The 16,374-nt window shown below is 31.0% G+C and overlaps 2 protein-coding genes across 2 annotated transcripts; both read right to left on the bottom strand.

Annotated features, from left to right (window-relative positions):
* Positions 1-14,078: 14,078 nt before the first annotated feature.
* On the bottom strand, positions 14,079-15,500 carry MONOS_13605 (uncharacterized protein; the record flags this gene model as incomplete). The annotated part of the gene is made up of 3 exons (XM_067866321.1): positions 14,079-14,644; positions 14,759-15,039; positions 15,130-15,500. 3 exons carry the CDS (start codon positions 15,498-15,500, stop codon positions 14,079-14,081), a joined length of 1,218 nt encoding a protein of 405 aa, XP_067723438.1.
* Positions 15,501-16,088: 588 nt separating this feature from the next.
* Positions 16,089-16,355, bottom strand: MONOS_13606 (uncharacterized protein; the record flags this gene model as incomplete). The annotated part of the gene is made up of 1 exon (XM_067866322.1): positions 16,089-16,355. One exon carries the CDS (start codon positions 16,353-16,355, stop codon positions 16,089-16,091), a length of 267 nt encoding a protein of 88 aa, XP_067723437.1.
* Between the last annotated feature and the right edge of the window lie 19 nt (positions 16,356-16,374).

Here is a 16,374-nt window from a genome sequence, read left to right as displayed (position 1 = left end):
TTTTGTATGTTCAAAAAAATATTTTTCTCAATTAAAATATGTTTCTATTATTATTTGTATTTACATAATTAATTAATTATGAAATAACTTTCGAAAATGTTAGGAACAAATCTCAGTTTTTTTATAAATGAAAGAATTCCTTCCCATATGATAATACTAAAATGTAACAAATGAATTTATAAAATGATTAAAAGAAAAATAATATACACAATATCATGAATAACAATCATTTATTAATGATTTTAAATAATTATTAATAAAAATTATCATTTCAATTATATTGTTTCAAGAAAATGAAAAAACACTAATTATTTTCGAAACAAACAAAATAATTTATAATTAGTAATTAATATATTGCATAATTTTCAGTAAATCGTTTGAAAATAATTCTGATAGTCAAAAGTCTAGACATAAATGAGTTGTTTTATTTAAATCACATTAACATTAAATGTTGAATCGTTAATTTATATTTTATTAGTTTTCATTGTAAAATTTGATTGAATAATTACGATATTTTATTGTTATGTTTTATTGATTTTAAATATTTTTTTATTTTTTATTTGTGATTGAGAAGAATTATTAATATCATTAAATATCTAAAATTTGTATTTTATTATCTTCAAATTAACATTATTTTTGAATAATTTATGAATTTATTTAATTTATATATAAAATTGTATTTGTGATAATTAAAAAAAAAATAAATAAAAATTAAAATGAAATGAAATGAAAAAGGAAGTTGCAAGGTAATCTACTGCGTGTCAGCTGAAGCTGCTTGAAGCGTAGCTATCATTCAAATATCTGCAATTTCGGAATCCGCTGGAGCGAATGGAGCATATTGTTAATGATGGAGCTGTGCGTTTGGCGGATGAAAACAACATCAAAAATTATAACAAAATTCGAATCAAGCGTGATATGAAGGCTGTTCGGAAAGGCAGACTAGTTTCAAAATTTGGAAGAACAGCTGTGGTTATTGGCGAAAAAGAACAAACAGTGCTGAATGAAATAAAAATAGAATCTCCGTCTGGAGCAAGCTTAACCACAAAGAAAATGAGTGAACTGGTTTGAATAAATATTCTTTGAAATGAATTAATAAATATTAATGTGATTGAAAACGTTGTTAATGATTTGAAACCAGAAAACACGCCAGATGTTAAAGTTTCTGAGTCAGTTGCCTCCGATTTCATCAAACTACATCCGGAGCTGAAGACTTCAAAGCCGAAAATTGTTGATGCAAACAGGCTTGCAATACATGCCAACAAGTTCTGAAGTCCTGGTATGATATGCTCAACGGACTTCATCAGAACAATAGTTGCAACAAAACACTGATATTTTACATGAACGAGTCATCAATCAGGGTCCCACACTGCTACAATTCGAATATTGTTTATTTGGCAAATGCAAAACCAGTTGTCACAAACTCTCCGGTGCGAATGGCGAATTCCACACTGATTGCAGCTGTCGCAGCTAATGGACAATCACTTCCTTCAGTGATTCTGTTACAGAGCCTCAAACTTCCTGATGACTTGAAGCCTCTTCAGTCTTCAAATCTTGAGATTTGACCGAACAAATGCGGATGGATGGAATCTTCAACGTTTAGGAAGTATGTACTCACAATAATTCTCCTTTTGATCAAAGAAAGAAGAAATCACATTTTTGCTCAATGAATCTGATAAAATTTTTCTTTTCAACTTTCATTTTATTCGTTCAAATACACCAAAATGGTTATTATTCAAACGAAATAAAAATTTCATATTTTCATCAATTTTCTGTTCCCTAAAATAAAACTTCACTTAAATGGAAATAATAACATTCTTTAGGTTTTGAATACATTAAAGCGAAGTTTTATTGGTGGGAACAGAAAATTGATGAAAATATGATATTTTTATTCCATTTGATAATCAAACAATTTGTTGTTTTCGAAAAAAATTTCCATTTCATATGAAGGAAAAAAAAACAATGAATTTCACTAAAAATGAATGAATAGATGGATCTATGTTTGCATGTTCACATAAATATATCAATATAATTAAATGTGGAAATGTGTCTCTTCGTGTGTTTGAATGAACGATTGGTATCATCCAAAAAAAGAAAATAACTATTCTTTTTAGAGAATTCAAAAAATTACCATTCAAAATATTTTTTTTATAAAACAAAAAATTTTGAATTGAGTTGAAACAATGTTGTGATTGAGTGTTTTTTTGCTTTTTTCTTTTTTCTTTTTCTTTTTTCTTCTTTCTTTTTTTTTTTTTTTTTTTTTTTTTTTTTTTTTTTTTTTTTTTTTTTTTTTTTTTTTTTATTTTGATTTTGCATTGAAATGGAGAAAAAAGTTATTTTATTTCACTTCACAATTTATTTTTTTTCTAATTATTCCAAATTCGAAATTAACAAATAAACAATTGATTCAGATCCTCAAATAAGTTATAATGAATATACACTTTTTCAAAATTTTTTTTCATATTCATAATTACACAAGACACATGGTTGAGAACGAATTATTTGTTAAAGAATTCACTTTCGTGAGTTTTTGATTCGATTGAACATCAAATGTCACTTTGCTATTGGACTGCTGTCCAAATTTGGGATAATATAAAAATATCGAACATGCTGGAAGTGCGAAAAACTGATGGAATAAAGAACACATTATAAAAGATTGTGATTGCTATATTTATAAATGCTCAAAATTGGAAAATTTCTTCAGTTGGAGTTATGATTTTATATTCATGAAATTGTTCTTATCACCTCTCAAAAATTGAATCCCTGTTGTTTCATATTTTGTACAAACACACAATAAAGGAAGTCTCATTCGAAACAAAAATTTCAAACAAAACAGTTGTGAAATTATTTGAAAAGTTGAAAAGAATTAATTGTTGCTTTGAGACATATGAAATGGAGTATATTTGTGAAGATGGAATTGTATCAATTGATGAAACTTTAATTCACAAAAGAAAAAATGGTGTTGGGAGATGCAGAGAATAGAAATGGTTATGGTGTGTTATCGAAAGAAAAGAAATTCAAAATTCACAAAAATTGATTGACGAATTTCTTCCTGATCAAAAAGCTGATTCTGTATTGTATTTTGTGAAAAAGAACACAAAGAGATCATCAACAATTATGTCTGACAAATGGTCAGCGTACAACTTCATCAGTGAAAATGGATTTTCAATTGACAGTGTCAATTATTCTCTCAATTTTTTCAAGCCTGAAAATCCTATAGTTTACACTCAGACAATAGAAAGTGTGTGGTTCCACCTGGAAAACAACGTCCATAAAAGAGGAAGAACATTCATCAAGACGAATGAATATGTGTATGAGTTTCAATATCGATTCAATAACAAGCTCACACCGATATCATATATTAAGGAACTTTCAAAAATCAGAAAGAATAATTTGGACTTTTGCTTGAGAGCTTACGGTAATAGCTTTGCAAGGTAAAAAAACATTTATTTGAAAAAGAGGAAATTTATATTGTCTTGTTTATTAAAAAAATGAAGAATTGAAAAAAAGATTATCAAAAAAATTGATGGAAACAAATGAAACAGAAAATTCTTGAAGAAGAATAATAGATGAAGAAGAATAGATACATAATAATGAGTCAGAAATGGAAATAAATGAATGCTAGCACACAGATGAAGAGAATATAAAAGAAATAGACATTGAAAAACATTTATTATCAGCAACCTTATGTGTCAGAAGTACACCTTCACATAACAAATTGTTAAATTTCTTGAATTTCATCTGAAGAATTAATAAATCAATAAATAGAAATAAAATAAAATATTAAAAAAAAACAAAAAATAATATATTGAAAATCAATAAATGAAATAAAAATAAAGAAAAACAAGTGAAAATATAAACGTCAAAATACTTCAATATGCACTTTGGAAATGATTTGTGAATGTCATCAGAAATATCAACCATTTTTTTTTATGTCAGTGACAGTCAGTGACGGTCAATGACAAATTGTGATAAAAATATTCCTCAACTGGCATTTCCCGTCAAAAAGAATACATGTTGGGAGCTTGATCATATTTATTTAAAATTCGATTTTTTCAAAACAATAAGAATTGTAATTAATCCATTTTTAAATTCATTATTATAGCAATTATAAATTGTGAAATCGTTAAAAAAAAACCATTTTAGGCAAATAGTATTAATCTTATCAGTTATTTTGTCATTGTATCAATTTTCTTTTGTTATGCCACAGAGGTTTGTTTCAGAATATCATGGATGGAAAAAAAGAATAAAAATGCAATTCTATGATTACAATTTTTTTCTGATTAAATAGGCATGTTAACATTTCCATCATTATAATTTGGAACATAATATTTTTGGTTGTTTGAACAAAGTTGAAGAACGAGAAATAACAGGTTTGTTTCCAGTCCATTCATGGGTAAATAAATTGATTCTATTTGTATTTAAACAATTGACAAATGCACAACAATCTGATTTCGAGAATTCTTTTCATCTGGAACACACAAGTTTTAGTCTTTCAAAACTTAACAAGAAATCAAAGGTGATGAGATTAAAACTGATGGTCCAACTTTTCTTCAACACAACTGAAAATCAGTACCGTTCAATTAACTGAAATGAATCAGAAAAAAGAGATCTTATTTTTTCTTTATCCAATACAGTAAATTCGATCATGCAATTGTCAAAGATAACAAATTTTGAAAATATGAGCAAGTCTGATAAGTTGGATGCATCTTACAATGAAACATAACCAAAGAATAAAAAAATGAAAGGTTGGTTCTTAAAGAAATAAATTCCCTGATTTCAACTCATTGAAAAAGAGAAGAAAATATCAACTTGAAGATATTTATCATATGGGGGAAAATACGGACTTTCAAGCTTTTAATGCACAAAGAATGAAAAAATTGCTTCTCTCATAACTTTATAATGCTTTTTCAGTTTTCAAAATAAATTTTATTTTCATATTTGTTACACCAAAAATAATTCAAATTAGAAAAAAATAATTCATTTTCGTAAAAGAATAATTCGATATCGAAAATGAATGTTTCAATTTCGAAATTCATTAAAAACTGAAATTTTTAATTCTTCTCGAGAATGGATTTCAGAAAAGTTCAAGTTATTTTTTCACCAATCAAATATTAAAACTCAGAGAAAACAGTTTTTTCAAAATGAAACAATCAATTAATCGATTTTTAAAAATTTTTTATCCATTTTCAAAAATCATCACTCAAAGAATAAAAATTATAAAAAAATTCATTCTATATAATACCCAATTAAAAATTGCAAATAATCAGTCACCATTTATTGAATAACAATAAACTAGAATTTTTTCTCAATTATATTTTTTTTTTTGTTTCTTTGGAGTTTAAAATAGAAAAACATCAATTTTTTAATACAAAAATGAATTCCTTTTCTTTTATTTTTTTTTTTTTTTGAAAAACATCTATAATAGAAATATGAATTCAAAATGAATGAATTTTTTTGAAATGAAAATGCATCATTTTTCAAATATTGATAATCAAAATTTGCTGATGAAATAAAAATAAAGAGAATTTCGAACCCAAATCACAAGTTATTCATTCCACAAATCAAAAAAATATTCATTTTCGAAATTGAATTTTTCTTTTTCGAAATCGAATTAATAAATTACGAAATTGAATTATAAATTTTCGATTTTGAATTATTAATTCCGAAATCGAATTATTTTTGGTGTTACAGACATCATTCAAATTTATACATAAAGCATTTTGACATTACATCATTGTCAAAAAATGGACTCATTTTTATTGAGTTTTTAAGATTTTAAAAAAGTTTATAAAAAGGAAATCGTTTTTCAATTAAAAAGCTTGAAATTTCTTTTTATCCCCAAAATATCTAAAATTGCATGTTCAAAAAAAAAAAAACATAATCAAATCCTCGAGTGTTTCAATTTCGTTATTCCATTGATAACTGTTCACTGCATTTGTCATTGTTCCAAATTCACCGTCGACAACACTTTTTCCGTGGTGATATGCAAAATAATTAAGTTCACATGTTTTGTTTCTGAATACTTTTGTTTGAGGAAAGAGAATAAAATTCAAAACGTATTTATTGTGATTGTGCGGGCCAGAATCACAAAAATATTTTATTATTCGAGAACTTGTGTAAAAAGGACGATTGAGGACTGATTCTAAACAGTCTGTTTCAAATTGGTGATTGTTGTTCAGCGAATGAGAAAAGATGTTGAAGGTTTTTTTAAAGAGTTGGTTGTTCAAAAGTTGGTACGTTATCACTGTAAATTATAAAATTTGATTGCATGAGAATAATTCTTGATGGAGTTGCATACTACGAAGAGGAAGTTTCAATTTTTCTAAATATTCAAAAACAACAACTTCTCCCTCTTTAATGAGATTTATTGATTCATTGAAATTCTTCCTCTGCAGTGCAGCAATTATTCTGTGTTGTTGCAAGAAGCGAAACGTGCTTATTTCATTTTCTGTGTGTTTAAGTGAATGTTGTGATGATTGACACTTCTTTTTCAAGGAATTAAATTGATTGCAAAGTCCACCCATGAATTTTCTTTTTTTGGCTTTAATGAAATGAACAGTTAACTTGTAAAAGTGTGAAAGGGAAATGTGAATGTTAGTTTCACTTGTAAACTCTTTCCAGAGTTGGACTTTTGGTTTAGAAATTATTCTCTTTTCATTTGGTGAAAAGATTCTCAGTTTGTATCGATTGTCATTTGAAGGTTGATCATTGAGATAATCGTTGAAATTTTTTTGATTCTCTTCCAAAGATCCTTCTTTTCCGAAAATTGAATTCCTCATAATCTTCTCATAAATCATTTTGTTATTGTTGCAATTCATTTTCGGATCATTGGCTTTTGTTGAATTGAACGTGAAAAGTTTTTGTGCTGAATCGTTTTGTTTTCTGGAAAATGTTATTGATGATTGTGAAATGGAATATGAGTGGGATTTGTTGCAGTGGGCAAAAGATGGAGAAGAAAAACTGTTTTTTGGAATGCAGTAGTGAAAGTCTTTAAAACTTGTAATTTAATAATTATTCTTTGAAGCTGCTTTTGTGAAATTTTGATTGGAAAATGAAAGTTTTGTATTTTTTGTTGTTTCAAAATGTTCGTTCGAATACGATTGTCAGGAACAAAAGTGTTTTTTCAATTTAAAAATCAACATTCAAATGTCTGTTATTTGTTGATTAATTCGAAATAAAGCTATTTGAAAAATTAGGAAATGCAAATGTTGAAAATGTGTGTGATAATGAGTTTGAAGAAGATGAATATTCATGATGTGTTCCTGATTTTTTTGTGAAATATGATTTATAAAAAATAAATTTCTGTGATTGTTTTACCTCCAATTGCTTATGATTAGCATCCCTTCAATTTAATGTTTCAGCCTATCTATTGATGATGTGAATGGCTTCATGGAAGTTTTGAATCTTGTTGACTCTCTCTTGTTAATATGAAAGGGCAATCCAAACACATTACTTGTAATAGCTTGTTGATTGCCACTGCCATTACATGTTTCAGAAATAGTCGAATTGTTGTCTCATTCCGGATTGTCACATCAATAATCTTAATCAATATGTGATGATATAGGCTTTGAAACAGCTCTTGAAGTATCGCCCTGTATTTGGGAAATTCTTTTTGAAAAGTCGCAAATGTTTATTTTTAAAATTTACTGAATATTTCCTTTTTTGCTCAAATTTTTGTTTGCATACACCAAACTTCTCTAATATGGTATAAATTTCTGGATAATGCTATTTCAGACATTCTTGAGGAGATTTGTGAGCTGAAACATAAATTTGTGCAAAATATTAAATTTTTGATTTATTTGAAAATTAAACATTTGTGACTTTTCAAAAAGAATTTCCCATTTGTTGAAAATTGATTGAGCAATTATTCGAACACTTTTGTGAATGTGTCAATCCTCCACCTTTTCACTTATTTGAATCTTTGCCATATCTTTCTGACTTTGAGAAAAATGAAAATGCAGCATAATAACTTTTTCCAAAAATTACTCTCCATGATGTGTCCCAGTTATCCTTGTAAGCAGTGCAAGTCTTTTTATCGTCGCTAACACACCATAATTGACTTTCCTTATTTCTAACGGGAACGAAAAGCAATATTATGAACGCTGTCTCGTCTGAAAATTTAGTGAAAACATTGTTAACAAACAAAAATAATTTCGGAACTTTCAAATTGAGATTATTTTTTTTTTCAATTGATTTCATAAATATCAATAAAGTGTTGAAATGTTAAAAAAAAAGTTGTTGGAAAACGTACAATAAAAACTAATAAAAGTTATTTTTTTTGACTATTCAACTGAAGATTACTGAATATTCATCAGAATTTTTTGAAGCATTCTCCACATCGTCAAAGCCATTTGTATTTTCTTTAATTTCTGTATTGTGCAACTCAAACAGAATGTCATCAGAATTAGAAATTTCTTCATTTTCAGATAAATCAATTTCTTCATCAGCAATAATTGTTTTTTCTTCGAAAATAAAATGTATCATTTTTTGCTAAATATCTTCAAAACTTGGTTTTAGATTCCATTGAACAAGCCACATGGATAAGAAATCTGCAATGAATGTTTTATTAAATTTCGTGATTTAGAAAAACCCCTATTAAATATCTCCTTAATTCTTCAAAGGTATTAATACATGCACCTGTTTCTGGATTTTTGAAGTTCGTTATATGACAGACTTTGATATGTTCATCACCAATATCTTTAAGACAATTTTAGTTTTTCCATTCATCACTAATAATTGTTGTCCCTGCTAATATCCTTTCTTGAATAATAGGGATCAATGTTTCTTTTTTCCTGTCTGGCACGATGATAACAATATTTGTTCCAGCTCCTCCTCCTTCCTTCCTCTCAACTCCTCCGAAAATCCACAGCAAATCCTTCTTTCTTCCTCTTCCATATTTCCTTCTCCTCCAAACAGCCTCATCTATTTCGACGTATTTTCCCGGTCCTCCTAATTTCGGCATCGTTTCGTTCCAAATTTGTGTACACACAACTCGAACAACACTTGTCTAATTTCCATTTGTTGGATATGAAAAACCATTCAGCAAATGAGTTTATTTCAGTCCAATTCCAATCCAAAAGAACAAAAAAATCTACAAAACTATATTTATCGGAAGTTTCATTTTGGATAAAATGGAATTCATAAATATTGAGGTTTTTTTTCCTGCAAGTTTGACACAAAAGATAAATGTATCCTTCTATTTCCTCCCTGATTTTCTTTTTGCTTTTTCATTTAGGGCAATCTGGCATAGGTTCAAAAGCGCTCCTTTCGCGATCTGTGTTTTTAACACTTTATTTTTAAAGAATCAAAAAATTATAATTACACCTCTGTGACGTGACAAGAGAATTTTGAAATAATGACAAAATGACTGACAGGACTTTATCGATTTGTCAAAAAAAATTATTTCTACATATTTCTATTTTTCATAACACAATCAACAAAAATAAATTAGAAATTAACAATTTTTGAATTTTTGGAAATTTTTTTTGACGTTTTTGAAGATCAATCTCCCAATATTCAAATTGTTGAATGACAAAAAAAGTCAGTTGAGGAATTACAAAGTCCAAATTTGTCATTGACAGTCATTGACCGTCACTGACAAAAGTTCAAATGGCTGAAAATTTTGATGCAATCGTCAAATCTCTTCCAATTTACCTCATCAAGTCTTTGGAAGATTTCGTAATTGTTTGCTTGAAATATTTCGGTTTTTGTTTGATCTATTAATACAAATTTACCGCTTTTCGTTCAGCGTGTTTCGATTGACAGAAAATTGAAAGAACTGGAAAACGCAAATTGCAGGATTGTTCACGTTGAATCGATCATTATCAATGAAAAAGTTATATGTTTGTTTGCTATGAATAGAATTTTTTTTTTCTTATTCATCGAAAGATTCATAATTTATGTTTATTGTTTCTTTTCAAGGTTATAAACATCCAACAAAGAAAAATGAATTCAAAAACAAGTTGCATTTTCTGATTTTGTGCAATGACATTTGGATTTGTTTCTATCGTGCGAAACCTGATGGAATAACAAAAATAGATGGTCATCGAATGTTTATGTGTATGTGTGAAAAGAACGAAGTGGCTTGTGGCTGCTCAGGAAGGGAATATTCGATATCAATCAAATCACACAAGTTCCCGTCACTAAATACAATGCTGGACAAATGGTTTTGGACAAAAAAAACAACAAAAGATAAAACTGCAAAGGAAGTGCTTCCTTCGGAGAACAAATATAATCAAAAACCAAACATTTTATGTGATCTGTTTTAAAATCTTATTTCTCGATGCAACCTGTCTTTTCTTTCTGCAGGATCAAAGGAATTTAATTCTTTTGTGAAAACTCTAATACAATACTCACAACATCAGACAGACACTCCAAGTTCTTCAATATTTCCTCATCTGATGCCCACGAAAATTACTAATTTGATTGAAGAAAGAAAATCGAAAACAATTCAGGAGAGAGGAAATGCAATTGAAGATTAATGCGTAGGTCTAATGATAGATGAAGGATTAATAGCGGGTAAAAAATGCACAGCTGTCACATTGGAGATTCACTCTGAAAATTCTATCCCATTGTTTTGGAAATTAACAAATCCCTGCCTCAGTTGTGAAGATTACGAAAATTTAACGAAAACATGCATCAAGGAAGTGATGAGTTACGGAGCTGAAGTTTGATCATTGTGCAGTGATGGATTTCTACAACAAAAAATGGAGTCGCAACAATTATCAAATTAAAAGGAAGACGAATGTTCGTTATCATCAATTTCGATTTGGCCTTTCCACGTTTATTGCCGCAATCATCTCATTAATTTGGCTATTTCCCATTCTTTTAAAGAAAATTCATTTCTTAAAATGGAAAAAGAAGTTTAACAGAGTTTCCAATGAATTCACATTCGATAGCTATGAAAAAACTACTTAAATCGAATTGTCCTGCATTTACTTACACAAGATGGTTTTGCATAAGTGATATTTGCACTTTCATTAGGAAAAGACGTTACGTAGTTGTCAAAAACGATTTCTTGGATAATATTTCGGTTTTAAATACAATAAAACTGAAATTTTGCTTTATCCTCTTCAAAAGCTTCATTTAGCTTTTGAAAGCAACAATTTCAAACTTTGTTCAGTTTTTCCTAAACTATTGGATGCTATGTCCTATTTTCAGTTATTATTAAAAAATAAACACTTTCAAACGAGTGAATGGGTTGGAGCAATAATTCATATTTGGATAACTTTATTTAATAATTTATTGGTTGGAGAAAAAGGAGATTTGATTGCCTTATCTTATGCTCTTACGCAAGAAGGAGGAACAAAGCTCAGATTAGGCAAATTTGGTGATGCACATTTTGAAAAACTGTGTCAATCAAAAAATTGTCTGTCAATTTTCATATATATCAAAAATCTTCTTATCACACTTAACAATTATTATATAATCATATTTCTTAATCTTTCAGCTTCATCAACTGGCTTGTGTTTATCTTCTATCGATCATCAACAAGACAATGAAAATTCCAAAGAATTTCATTCGGTATCATCTCAGCTTTCTTTGATCTATTTTAGTCACGCATTCTCTGAAGTTAATTCATCGAAAGATAATCAACTTCAATCATTAACGAGTGAAGATTCTTCTTCATCCTCTTCCTCCTCCTCCTCCTCCTCCTTTTCCTTCTCCTCCCCCTCTTCTTCTTCTTCTTCTTCGCCTTCTAAAATTAATTCTATGAGATCAGAATGCATCTCATCCGATTCATTTGATTCACAGATAAATGAATGACAACAAATTCTTTAAGACTTAGAAGAAACATTATTCAGCGATCGAAGTTATAGATACAGAGATGAAGAAAACGATGAAGAAAGCGAAGAGAACGAAGAAGATTGTTCTAACTTTTATAACTTCGATGAACAGGATGATTTATTTTTGGAGGAAGATTTTTGTGGAAATGACGAAAGCATTGAATTTTTTCATTATCAAACAAGATCCACAAATTGTTCAATTACTTTCAAAAATACAGAAGGAACTTCTTCAAAAGAAGCTTCTTTCGAACAAGAGGAACAATCCTATCATTAACAAGACGATGAATTGGATGCGGATATTCTTTTGGGTGGAAATGATAAATTGAATTATTCAATGGATAATACCAAAGAAGAGATTTGCAATATTATGACCAAAATTGAAGAAAGAATTTCTTCAAATTGGTATGGAAGAATTTTTGGATCATTCTCTTATTTCGTTGAGAAAGCATTAACAATATGCAATAAGGATATAAAAATTGGATGTCTTTCGTTATTCAAACAATATAACGCAGCCCTTTCAGATTTCTCCATAGCTGAAGGAACAGATGTTTTCACAGCCATATTGCAGCCTTGGGAAAAATTCACGCAATCTACGATAACATTTGTTATTGCCTTGTAACAGCATCTTGCAGTGAGGTGTCGTGCGAAAGACTTTTTTCTCGTTTGAAACGAATAGTCGGAGACCGAAGGCATTCTCTTTCGATTGAAACGTTAAACTCTTTGTTGCTTCTGTAAACTTTGATTTTTTCTTGAAGGTTTATTTATTCGCTATCAATATCAAATTATTAACTCTTTTATTATTCATTCTATTGTGAAAAATACAAAATATTAAGATAAATACTCAAATTTGTTTCAATGAATCCAATCTTTACAGATTTATTTGTAATTCTCCAAAAAAAGAAGAGTTTCATTTGTGAATGAATATCAGCTGCATTTTTGAAAACGACGAAAAGACAAAAAAAATGCTTATATCATGTCTTTTTAATGCATATTCAGTTATATGATGAAAAGGAGGAGGATCAACATCATGTTTGTCTTTTTCATCTTTCAAAATTCACTTAGAACAAGAAGGAAAGATATCAATTTCAAATAGAAGAGGTAATTGATTTCTTGCCTTTGAGCAACATGGAGTCTTTGCGTATGAACTTTGTTATTTCTTTTTTAATGTTATTGAAATTATTCGCACTCTTTTTTCGAAAAAAAAAAAAATTAATTAAAAGCTTAACTTCAACAAAATCAAGGAGATCATTGAATATCATCAAAAGCAACGGAACCCAACAAAGCTTGCTTATCAGTTTGCTAAGGAGTTTCTGATAATTTGACTACACGATGATAGAAACTGAGAAGATTTGATCATGAATTAGCTGCCTTTTGTGAGAGAAGCAATATAAGAACTGGAAAAGCTGCAAAATTGAGCGGAGTGGAAGATGAAAGAAGAAAAAGAAGAAAAAAAATTTGAAGATAATTTAATTTTTAATAGACGGCTCTTAATGTTGGAAATTTATTTTCACAATTGCTAATCTTGGATTGAAGAATCTGCTGAGCTTATTGGAGTCGATGTAAAGTTATTGCAATCATCAAAGGAAAATAACGGAGAAATATACAAATGATGTATAAATCTTTTGATCAGAAACAGCATTTGACAGAGCTGTGATAATTGATGCTTTGTTGAACAGATGTCCTTTTTTTGTTGTTCTGGAGATGATGAAGAGACAAATATAGGATTCAATGGTGGAATTGAATAGCTTGGATTTTTTTCTTGTATTCTTGAGTAATTCAAAGAAGAAGATGATGATGAAATGGAAAAAAAGATTCGACAAGCATTGAAAATGAAAAAGCATGAAAAGATGAGAAAAATGATTCCATGATGTTGTCATTTGCATTCGTCAAATTCTAAGTTTTTTTAGGAAAGAAAATCGAATATCAATTCCTTATCTAATAATTGAGAACCACGATCTATGGGTTGTCTTCCGTGAGGATCAAGGTTGTGAAATGGGGGAAAATTTGAAATGCAATCTACACATTCACAACAACTTTCCTCTTTTCCAACAATCGGTAAAAACGAGTTAACCGACAACACAAGCGTTATCACATATTTTGTTTACGCTAAGAAAAGGAATAAACAATAACAACATTGCTCGAGACACTTATTTTCAGGGGTGGGAGTGAAACGGTTGTGGGCCAAAGATAAGGAATTGATAATTGATTTTCTTTCCTAATAAAAGTGCATAAGCACCTTTATTGTCAAGAAAAGCTTCTATCAATTCCTTCCCTTATTATTGAGAACCTAAGTTAATTGGGAGATGATAAGACCATCATCAGCACAGCTTTTGCGATCGTCCTTTGCTTTTCCTCTGTTTCCTTCCTTATTTGGGCCCTTGTTCTGATTATGAACTCTTCTCCGTGTGTTGGCGTATCTCCTTTCCCTTCAGTGGGCTCATCAACTCTTGTGGGCTTCATTGGCTGCTTTTCTTTTCTTCTTTGTTCTGAACTTTCTTGTTGACGAATGGAGTAATTAACTTTTGGCTTTGGAGTTTTCTCCTTTCCGTTTCTCTTCTTTGCTTCGGATCTTCTGCATATGTCTGTGCTATTTGCGTCCTCTTCATCCGCTCTTTCTTCTTGATCGTTTGTTGCAGAGGCAATGACGCGTGCCATTGTTATTGCTAGGTTTGATCGAAAATAATTTTTGACCAAAGTGTTTGTTCGTGGGGACAATCGTGCAAACCTTGCCACTTGTTCTGGGGGAATTCCTGCCATCGTCAGTGCTGAAAGGCTTGCTGCTTTGATCGAGTGCGGTGTGAATCTCTTGGGCACTCCTGCAGCATATACTGCTTCTTTGGCAATCTTCCGAATTTCTTCTACAGATAGCGAGTGGAAGTTCTCTGTGTTCAAAAGTCACTTGTCTGTGTGTCTGTTTTTCTCCTGCACTCTCTTCCACAATTCCTGGATAGCTGATGCAAGACAAATCAAACTCAGTTCTGTCAAGAATGGAACAGCAATCTCTGTGCGTGTGTTTGAGGTCTTCAACTTTGTGTGCAGATACACACCTTCCTCCTCGAGCCTGCTTTCCAACATATTGATCCTCTCAAGCTCCATGAATCTACAAGCGGAAAACAACATCGTTGGGACAATAACTTTCATCGTGAGCTGTTTGAAACTTAGTCCTTCATTTGGTCCCAGTCCAGAAAAATACTCAAGCACTATTCGAGGATTCCAAATGTCTCCTGTCTTCTTTTTCCTTGACTCGTCTGTCCTTCAGAATGATCTGAAAAGGGTACGAATGATAGGGATATCTTAAAGGAAGGAAAAGAATACATTGTTGGATTAAAGCGATAATGCTGACCTTGTCAACTGAAGGCAAGTTAACTTCGTGCCACCGTTCCTAAGCGATGGAAACACATTTGCACAACATGCGGCCCACTCCTGAATAGAATCTGGAATTCTTCCATGTCCACACTCTTTCCATTGTTTTCCAAAATGAGCAAATCCATACAGATATCCTCTCCATGTGCTCCTCGAAATGCTTGCTCTGCACTCTTCTGCTAACGAGAAAGGGACTGATTTTTGTTCCAATGCATTCTTCCGCCATTGTTCTCCATCGCGAAAGGTGCATTCAGCCAGATTATACTCAATCGACCTGGTGGAAGACTCGCACCTTTCCATTGCATCGATGGACACTTCCACAGAACCTCCTTTTGATTCTTCCAAGTCCATTCAAAACGGGGAATGGACCTTAACAAGCTCTCCCAATTCTGTCCCTTCCAATTCGGCAGGAGTAATATCACTTGTGTTTTCTCCTGACGTACTTGCTGGATCGTTGGAATCACAAGAGGGATCGATGGATGAGCTAACACGACTTCGTTCTTCCAGGGAAACATCAGTCCGTCTTCAACAAGTTAACTTCAAACTCCGCACCATCTTCCCACTTTGCGGTTGTGTTGCGCTGCAAACGCATCAAGCGTTGGAACAATGTTGAGTTTCGTCATTATCTTTTCCCATTCTTCGTCCTGCACCTCGTAGTCTCCTGCTCTCTCCAGTCGTGATTACGCATTTGCTCTTGTGTTCAGCACACCTGGAACATGTGACGCTCTCAACTCTATGCCTAGATCTTGTTTGAGTCTCCATAATTTCCTCAGCACTAGTTGAAGCCTCTTCCTTGCATTCCATCTGTTTATGTTGAACACCACGGATGTGTTGTCCGATCGAAGGTGAATCAAATACACATGATGTTTCCAAAGAGTTGGTGAGAAGTGGACCAGAGCAAGAAATACTGCCATTAGTTCTCTGAAATTGGACGATTGCTTACTCACTCGGTGGGGGAACGGATTGTGTGCATCGAGGAGCTGGTTGTTCAAGTGAAGAGATGCTCCCCAAGCCGTCCCCGATGCATCCGTTGAAAGCGTTGCACCCGGGGAAAATACTGGGATAAGCCTGCGTCTTGGGTGTGCTCTCAACTTCGATATCCATTGCAGAATCTGCTGCAGGATTGAAGCATTCAACTTTAATTTGCATTTCCATCCTCTTCACTTTATTCCTTTCTGGAGCAAACGATGCATGGAGTGAAGCCATAGAGAAGCGTTTAGCTGAA

This window comes from Monocercomonoides exilis, assembly GCF_001643675.1.
Source record: "Monocercomonoides exilis strain PA203 chromosome Unknown scaffold37-1059404, whole genome shotgun sequence".
NCBI classification, from domain to species: Eukaryota; Preaxostyla; order Oxymonadida; family Polymastigidae; genus Monocercomonoides; species Monocercomonoides exilis.
Note: the sequence above shows the minus strand (reverse complement) of the source record. Positions and strands in the feature narration are given on the sequence as shown.